This window comes from Apus apus, chromosome Z (assembly GCF_020740795.1).
Source record: "Apus apus isolate bApuApu2 chromosome Z, bApuApu2.pri.cur, whole genome shotgun sequence".
Lineage (NCBI taxonomy): Eukaryota > Metazoa > Chordata > Aves > Apodiformes > Apodidae > Apus > Apus apus.
The window spans coordinates 46,571,480-46,580,711 of record NC_067312.1 but is presented as its reverse complement, the minus strand read 5'-3'; the positions used below and the strand labels follow the sequence as shown (position 1 = coordinate 46,580,711).

General features: G+C 46.6%; 1 protein-coding gene across 1 annotated transcript; it reads right to left on the bottom strand.

Annotated features, from left to right (window-relative positions):
* Positions 1 to 247: 247 nt before the first annotated feature.
* Positions 248 to 7,199, bottom strand: ZNF367 (zinc finger protein 367). The gene is made up of 5 exons (XM_051642820.1): positions 6,858 to 7,199; positions 6,459 to 6,609; positions 3,963 to 4,082; positions 3,456 to 3,594; positions 248 to 2,927 (listed from the first exon to the last, which is right to left on the bottom strand). The coding sequence occupies exons 1-5, from the start codon at positions 7,197 to 7,199 to the stop codon at positions 2,687 to 2,689; spliced, it is 993 nt and encodes a 330-aa protein (XP_051498780.1). The 3' UTR covers positions 248 to 2,686.
* Between the last annotated feature and the right edge of the window lie 2,033 nt (positions 7,200 to 9,232).

Sequence of the window (9,232 nt, the reverse complement as noted above, 5' to 3'; positions counted from 1 at the left end):
AGTCCCAGACCCCTCTGTGCAGAGCGAGGGCCACCCCACCACTTCAGGCCTTGGCTTTGAAGGAACTCCCAGGGGTCTGTCAGGCTGTAAAAAAGCTCTTAATAGTTGAGTTTGTGTGGTTAACATGTCCAATTTTAAGAAGCATGGAAAATAAACACCTTCGTGCTCTGCTCTATCATGCTGACAAGACTGCAGGAATGAGGAAGAACCTAAGTCTTTAATAGTTAACAAACAGAATACACCAAACTTGAGAATTAAACCCAGTTTTTACTCAAAGCATTTTATTAAAATGACAGCACATCCACCCTTCTGCTATTAAGTCACACCAAACTACAACTTAATCTTATGAAGTATTGAACACTTGAAGATTTCTTGTATGTAATCACTTCTTAACAAAACCAAAAGCATCTCAGTTTTATTTTTTTTTAACTTGGTATTTGTCATGACACAAAACTGCTTGAGCTGTCTGAATTTAATCTACAGCCAAGTACAATTCAGTGTACTTGTCATACTTGTAGAAATATTCTTTGACTTGGTCGAAGCATTACAGTTGACTGGGAAAAAAAAAAATTAAAAGAAAATCCTAAAGAAGAACATCATTACTCCAGTCTGCAGCTTTTTGGTAATTACACAATCCTGTGCCCTGTGAAATACTACTCAGGAGCAATTCTCAGTTATGATTCAGAAGTGCAACAGATGTATGCTCACGGTTCATTTTAGGATCAGACTATTTCCATGCAGCCAACTGAACAGCCAAAAGCAAGTAAGTTCTTTGAGAAACTCCAATCCTACACAGGAACTACCAGTTTTACACGGGCTGAGAAGACTAGAATGCAGTCATTCTAGGGAGCGTTTCATATTTTTAAGTCCAAACAACTTAAAATAGAAACAAATAAGCCTGATGTCAGATAAGCTTAGGAGCTGAAAGCAAAAGTTAACCGTATCACTGGTGCAACAATGTTTATACTATTTATATTCAGTGAAAGAGGTTGTTTTATTTAAATTACTCAATTGCTCTTTAGATAAGTGCATCAATATATGAATTAAACAAACTGGGTTAATGAGATTTTCAACCACAACAGGTTAAAAATTATCAGATAACACAATCCATCAGTTTCTGGTGTAAAATCACTCTACTTTCCTGGAACAGCTGTACACATCTGATCAGTCTGTATCAAGTGACTAATAAAATTGATTTTGTCCTCTTGTTTAAGCGAGAGGGGAAGTGGCTTCCCTTCTTATCTGAATTTCCTGACCTTCAATGAGAGGAAGGAGTTAAAGCAAGCAGGTCAGCAAATACAAATTACTGATATCCCCTAAAGCAGTAGCTTAACAAAACAAACAAACAAAAACCAACACAAAACAAAACAACACACCAATAAACCACACAACAAAAAGTGTTATCTGAAAACAAAGTTCTGTTAGCATATTAGGAATCTCTGGTTGCCTTCAAAGCAAGATACAGAAAAAGATCACCATGAGGCAATGCTATTTTAAACTATACAATATTAATGAAGTGGCAAGATATCCTGCTTAATATTTTATATCAGCATCTGAGTACTCGACAGCATTCTGTAACTTCACTTATTTGGGAAATACATGAAATCACACTGTTAACACACTCATAACTATCTTTGGAAGCCTATTTTCTAGTTGTGAATACTTTTCTGCAGTGTTTAAGTAACAGCTGTGGTACAGTTAGTGAAAACAAAATAGGCATGTTATCCTGAAGTAAAGCAATAAGGTGGCTTTATGCACTGAAAGTATGGAGGCTTCTATTTGCTAATAATCACATAAAAGCAATGCTTTAAAACTTAGTGTTCGCTACTAGGACATCTAGAATAGTTTACTACAAATCCATACCACCCTGTAAATACCCCCTTCTATTAACAAAATCAAGTGCCAAATCACTACAGGGTCCAAAAATATCTGAAAAAATATTACCATTTTTTACCTTTGTCTAGACTTTGCAAGACTAATCATTTTCAGATAAACCAAACAATGTGCAAAAGTTCCTAACATCATATGTTAGGAATAACAAGTGCTACCAATAGATTCTGCTGAAATCGAAACAGAAAGCACAAAACAGCAAAGTCAAGCCTCATACCCTGAGCAGTCACAGTGAGGATGCTGAACAATCTTAACTTTCCTGCATGAAGCATATCCCCTCTACAAGCTGTGATAACTAAGCTCTGCCTTCTGCCTCAGTGATACTAGGTAAAGATATGCCGACATTAGAAAACCATGGTGACATTGATACTTAATCTCTTCAGACCTACCACTTAATATAAATTTAGTTAAATAGTCAGATAAATACTTTTCGTCAGCCTTCTTTGGCCACATGTACCAGTCTGCTAATCATGAACACTTTGTTCAGAAAGTGCTTCCTGTGAAATCTGCTTCAAATAAATGAGTTAACCTTGCAAAATCTAGCTTCCCACAACATGTAAATTTGTCAACCCTGCATTATGCAGTGCTATATTTACAAAATACTTTTAAACTTTACATCTGTCTTTTACCTTACAAAAAGTGCAATTCTCTCACCCCATGTTATGGGGCAACAACATTCTTCATGAATTCTACAGAATAGCAGCCTATGATAAGCAAATAAGGTGCTTAGCTTATAACCGGGATCTATCTGGTTAAGTACCACCAGGAAGTGTGTATAGGCAGACTCTGTTGCTCTCTACTGCCGCAGTGGTGCCACAGCGAGATTTGCAAGCTCGATGAGAGCCAGTGCGCCATGCATACGTTCACGCTGTTCCTGGAGGCGGCGGCGGCCAGCAGCGGAGTGAGCTCCGTTTTTCTCTTCATCATCCTCTTCATCAGACTGCAGATATTCCATGGGGTCCTGCTGTTCCTGATCCGTTTTCTGGATTGCTTTAGTTTTCAAAGCAGGAGCACGCTGCTCTCTAGTCTCCCAGTATCTACAGAAGCAAACGTGGGGAATGCTTATAAAATACATGAAACTGACCCGTGCACCAGCATTTCGAAGGTGGCAAAAGTCTCCCAGGTACTAGCTTGCATCCCACCAAGCACTGCATTTGGCTTTAGCTTTCAGCCATTATTCGGTACTATTTAAGATGTCAGAAATCTCCTTTATTCAGTATTTTAGGTGTAAAGCACCCACACCAAACCTGTGACATTTCTCCTCTAAATGGTGTTCCTAGCAGGGCCATAAACAGACGCAAATTTAGCAAAACTAGCACTAGCAAGTTATGAGCAGGTCTTGATCAAGCAAAGAGAAGCATTTAAGCAAAGAACAACACGAAAAAGTCTTCTAAGGGACTTTATCTAGACAAGGACTTCACAATTCTTTAAGGCAAGGCTGATTTGTACTGCAGGAACATCTGGTTTTTGCTTGTTAGGGTTTTTTTTGCCTTCAATAATAAAATGCTTTCTCAGACCACCCTTAGAAGTACTTAAGAGAAAGATGGCACCATGAGGGAACTTACTTTGCTAGCCACTCAGCCACAGCTTTATTGTCAGCTGTCTGGTTCTTACTCAGCCTGTCTGTGAGCTCTTCCCTCTTCAGTCGAGCATATGGATGTTTGGGGCAATGACGGTTTGCATGGGTGAATCTGCTTAAACAGCCTTAAAAAACACAAAGTGGCAATGAAGAACATGTTATGGAAAGCAGCCAATCAACAAGTAAGGATAATATCTGTGGGATGAAGGATCCAACCTTCCTCACCCACAAAACCCTACGTTTGGTTGAAAACAGCAAGCTACAGTTGCAAGGTTCATAACATGTCCCATCATTTTACATATTACTACCAACTGACAGAATTACTGATAACCTACTTACATAATAATGATGCAATCCTTTATACATACTCGCATGCATGGCTTCTGCCTTCCCTAGAAGCTCCTCCAGAATTCGTAACCACGCTTGTATGGATATTTACCACGTGGCACTGACCCTAGTTCTGAAAGCTGCCAATTGTTCTCTGATTGCTCACCATTCTCCGAGCAGACGAAAGGTTTCTCCCCTGTGTGGAGACGCTGGTGAGTTTTGAGCTGCCCACTCTGAACAAAGGCTTTCCCGCAATCTGGGTAGTCACACATATAAGGCCTTTCACCTTAAAAATAACAGAACAGATTTATGAAAGCTGAATATAAAAGAAGAATCACTGTATCCAGTAGTGGTCCCCAGCTTCAGATTTACACAAGCACGCTCTCCTTTCACCCACTCAGACACTTGTACCTACTTAAAAAGCTCTGCGGTACCAAACAGCAGAGATCCACTTTTACCCTAAACAGATCTTTCCTTTGACGTACATGCTCAGTGCTACTGGATACTACAATTACTTGCAGAGGGGAAAAAAAACAACAAACCCACAACAATATTTTTCCTTGTCATACTTTTTGATTTAAGCCCTCTTGCAGAGCTCTACAAAAGCTTTGTCCCATGAAACTATGCACCTGCAGAGCAAGAAACTTATGAAGTGAAATGAGTAAATGGACAAGTAATGTCATTCAAATTGTAAATAGATAAATTTTATCCTTAACATAGCTTGAATCAGGGTAAAATAACTGAGGTCAACAGTATAGCAACATACGAAGATGTAGAAATCTCTCATTAGGGAAGACTATTTGAACAAAGTTGTAATGGATAACTGAAGCTTGCAAGAAAAACTTTTTTCCAGACATAAGCCAAGAAATTCTTAGGCCAGTTGTCAAGGAAGACTTACCCATGCAAACAATGAGAATAAAGATGGCAGGTGCCTCTTCCCCTTGAGGATCTGGCTGCACACAACTATGGAAAGGCATGCCATGCCACCACTCCTCAGGAAGGTCAGAGGTGATGTTGACCCAGGGTAAGCTCTGCTCAGTTAAGTTGTTTATCCAAGTTCAACCCCTAACATAATCAAGTGCAATAAAAGCCTCTCTTGAACAAAGAGATTGAAGAAACTGCTATTTAGTATCTAGGCCAAGTTCATGGTCCTGTATGAGTCAGGGCAAACCCAAGCACAAATACAGGCTGGGAAAAAAATGGAGAACAGCCCTCATGAGAAAGACTTGGGAGTGGTGCTTGATGAGGAAGCTCAACATGAGCCAGCAATTTGCACTTGCAGCCCAGAAAGCCAACAGTGTCCTGGGCTGCTTCAAAGCAAGCATGGCCAGCAGGTCAAGGGAGGTGACTCTCTCCCTCTACACTGCTGTTGTGAGACCCCACCTGGAGCACTGTGTCCAGTTCTGGAGCCCCCAACAGAAGAAAGACATTGAGCTTATTGAAGTCAGGCTGAGATTTGGGGTTGTTCAGCCTGGAGAAGGGAAGGCTCCAGGAGACCTCCGAGTAGTCTTCCACTATTTTGAAAAGGCCTAAAGGAAAGCTGGGGAAGGACTTTTTAGCAGGGCATGTAGGCAGAGGACAAGGGGCAATGGTTTTAAACTGGAAGAGGGTAGATACAGATTAGACATTGGGAAGAAATTCTTTAGTGTGAGGTTGGGAGACACTGGCACAACTTATCTGGGGAAGTTGTGGATGCCCCCTCCCCTGAAGTGTTCAAGGCCATGTTGGATGGGGCTGTAAGTCACCTGGTCTAGTGGAAGATGTCCCTGCCCATGCAGGGGGTTTGGAACTAGACAATCTTTAAGGTCCCTTCCAACCTGAACCATTCTATGACTTGAAGCAGAAAAAGAGATCATGGGAGCCAGGGTTTTTCTGGGGTGTTGTTTGATTAGTTTGTGTGTTTTGTGTTGGTGGTTGTGTCCATATTGTGACCTACATTACTTCACACTTTACTGCAAATAAAGTTGTGCTGGGACATGAAGAAAAAAAAAAAATGTGTTTGCTTGGTTTTAAAAAAAACAACAATACCTTCTCTTCAGTTCAAGTTCAGCTGGGTACTGAATGAGTTGGTCCTACATTTTAGTATAACTGTGTGTTCCCTTTGTACACACAATTCCATTAAGTTATTGTGACCACCTCCACCTGAGAAAATGAATTCTAAGTGGTGGGAGACAATTGGATGGATATTTAAAGTCTTTTTTTGAACATTTAAGCTACACTTCTAGGGTATTACCCTGCCCAAGTTGCCAGCCAGTTTTTAAGATATTGTCTTGCTTTGCAGCTGAACTTCAATTGCTGTGTGAAAAGCACACCAGTAAGAAGGAAAAGAATCACAGAGAAGAGGATAAAAAATGCTCTCATGTACAGAGTCTCAGGCACAGTTCTTCTTATGTAGCAAGCCTGTATTTACACAATTTGCCTATACAGTTATAGTCTGAATTGTTGCTACACTTTTCCATGATAAACACAGTTAAGACTTGAGTTGCATTGACAAGCACTGGAAAAAAGCGTGGTTAATTTAACAGCTGCAATAAAATATTAACAGATTTGGTTCATCGGGGTTTTTTTTGTGGTTTGCTTGCTACTTTTAATTTTTTTAAATTTCTTTCCTGCTGCTTCTCAAGCTGCTCACGACAGCTACTCACACCTTCCCTTTACTCACCAGTATGCGTTCGTTTGTGGGCCTGCAGCGATTTCTCTCGTGGGAAGACCCTGTTACAGATATTGCAACGTATTCTGCTGGAGGAGTGCTCTCCCTCGCTGATGAGGTCACGGACGGTGTCTGCTCTCGGCCGGCCACGCCTCGTCCCATCCTGTGTTACAGTAATTAGGGCACTGAAACCCTCAACCGTCCAACCTCTGCTTCCCAGTGGCCCCACAGCCGCAATCCAGCGATCCCACCCGCCCCCCTCCCGCCAGTCAGCAAAGGCCACGCCCGCCACTGCCGGAAGTGACTTCATTTAAATCTCCGGGCGGAGATGGGGGAGGGGCAGGCGGCGGGAAGTCACCGTTCAACTCCGCCGCCCGCCCACCCGCCCGCCCGTCCCGGCTCCGCACTCACCTTCAGGTGGCGGTGCCTGCCGCTTCCCGGGCTGCCCGCCTCCTCTTCGTCCCCAGCGGGGGCCCTGCCAGCTCCTCCGCGGGACGGCGGCAGGGCCGGGGGTGCGCCGGTGCCGCCGGGGCTGAGGGTCACGTTGTGAGCGTTCTCGCCCCAGCGCCAGGGGTAGACCATGAAGTCACTAAAGCCAGGGCTGGTGGGCACTGGCGGTGCGGACACCGGCTCATCACCGCCCCCTCGCGAGGAGGGCTTGATCGGGGTGGTTTTGATAACGGAAACCAGGACGCGCTTCGGGGAGTCCTGGCAAAAAATCACCGGAGGGCCCGGTGGCAGCCGCTCCGCCATCGCCGAACGCGGCAGGATCCGGCGCGGGAAGGAGGTTAAAGGAGCAGGGTCGCTCCGGGGCAGCTCAGCCCCGCTGTCCGAGCCCGCGTCCGGGCGTGAGGGGCAAGGGGTGCAGAGAGGCACGGAAGTCCCGCAGCCGCTGCTACCTGTCGCCGCCCTGGCCCGCGTCAGCCGCTCATCGCTGGGGACGGCGGATCCCGGCGGAATGTCGGTGCCTTCCCCTTCTCCGCGGCAAACTCCGAGCGGATCAGCCAAGTCAGCGGCTCCCGACCATAGCAACGGCCGGAGTAAAGCAGCCGCAGCCTCCCCGCACCTGTCCGAAGCAGCACTGGCTCCGCTGGCAGCCCTGGTGTCGGCGATGCCCAAGGAGGAGCCGCCGCGACCCCTCCGCGCCCACAGCCCAGGCCGAGCCCCAGATTTTCCCGCGTTACATTTCGCGCCTGGGCGGAACCAATCACCCGACCCGGCGCAACCGTCACAGAGCGGCGGTTCCCGCCGACCAACCGCTGGGTGGGGAACCTTCGGTCCCGCCCTCGGGGGCGGGGTCTGAGCGTGACGCACTTCGCTTCTGCCGTCCGACTGGACAAGCGGCCGGCTCACTGGCGGAATTCGAAACTGAGTGGGCTCGCGGGCCGCGGGCAGCGCCACGCCCGGCCCCGGCGCGGCGCGTCCTCTGGGCGGGAGCTGATTGGCCCGCGGCGGCGGCGGGAGGGGCCGGGGCTGTTTGGCGCGCGCTAGCTGGAATGACCGGGCAAATCGGGGCCGCGTGGGGCCTTGGCGCGCGCGGCTATCTGCGCGGCGCGTCACGTGGGCGCTTTGACGGAGCCGTTTGGCGGGGCAGCGCTTCCTGCTGCGTGGGAGCGGCTGGCGCGCGGGGGGGTGCCGCGCGGGGAGGTGCCGCGCGGGGAGGTGCCGCGCGGGGAGGTGCCGCGCGGGGAGGTGCCGCGCGGGGAGGTGCCGCGCGGGGAGGTGCCGCGGCCGCCAGCGCGGTGCGGACGGAGCCGGAGGGCGCTGCAGAGGCGGCAGGGCTGGCAGCGCTGGCGGTTGTGCGGGGCTGCCCTTCCACCGTCTTCTTCCCGCGGTGAGCGGCGGGGCTGGCGGCCACTCCGCCCGGCGCCGTGTTGCTCCGGGTCCCGGGAACTTAAGAAGCCGGTGGGAGATGTCCCAAACAGCTGCGGGGGCTGCCCTGACCCGCCTCCGTACCGGCTCCCATGGGCTGCGAGCCCGTTATTTCAGGATTTTTTTTCAGACACGTGGTATTAAAAGTTTGTACAGTAATTTTACTGTATTCGCTTTTGAGGGGCGGGGTTGTTTATTTGCGTTTTGTTTGTTGTTTGTTTTTTTCTCCCGATATAACACAGCTGTTCAAAAACTTAACTCCGCGATTACTAAAGTGGTATCTTAAACTCGATTTACAGCATACATCCTTTGAAATTAAGACCCTATCTAGTGCAGCCTGTTTGCAGAAACTGCTGCAGGCAGGGAAGCTGCGGGTACAAGGCTCCCACGTTCACTGGAAACTTAAGGTTTGTGTCAGCCGTAATTCACCTGTGTAAGTAAGAGGTATATGGCTGATCTGTGAAAGATTTGGTGGTAGCAAGGAATGATTTGGAAATATGGTGGTGTATACTGATCTGTATTTAGGTGGTAAATGCATGAAGCAGGTTTTATGTTCAGTTTTTAGAACTGCAAGTAACCATTGTGCCTCATTTACTGAATCCTTTGGAAACCTGGTTACTTGAAACTAAAAAGGCTATAGCTTTATCAGATACAGCAGTACTTTGTTTATTTCATGCTGGTTTTCTCTTTTTAAGTAGCAGAACCCACTGTTCTAGAGCAGGAGCCATTTTCTTGGCATTTTCTGTGACCTTTTAAGCAAAAACTTACTAGTAGCATATTGCATGCTACTTTTGTCTCACTGTCTTACCATCACAGTGAGTTTTATTGACTAGATACAGGTTGTGAAAAAAGTAACTCACATTTCTGACATTAATAGCTGGATTTTGAGACAAGTATTAAGAGCACAGAGAAGG

Bases quoted from the DNA above. Each gene is read 5' to 3' on its own strand.
- ZNF367 (XM_051642820.1), bottom strand. From the start codon at position 7,199: ATGGCGGAGCGGCTGCCACCGGGCCCTCCGGTGATTTTTTGCCAGGAC. The intron at 6,610-6,857 runs GTGAGTGCGGAG...ACTGTAACACAG, and splicing joins GCAGGCACCGCCACCTGAAG to GATGGGACGAGGCGTGGCCG. The intron at 2,928-3,455 runs GTAAGTTCCCTC...TTGCTTCTGTAG, and splicing joins GTGGCTGAGTGGCTAGCAAA to ATACTGGGAGACTAGAGAGC.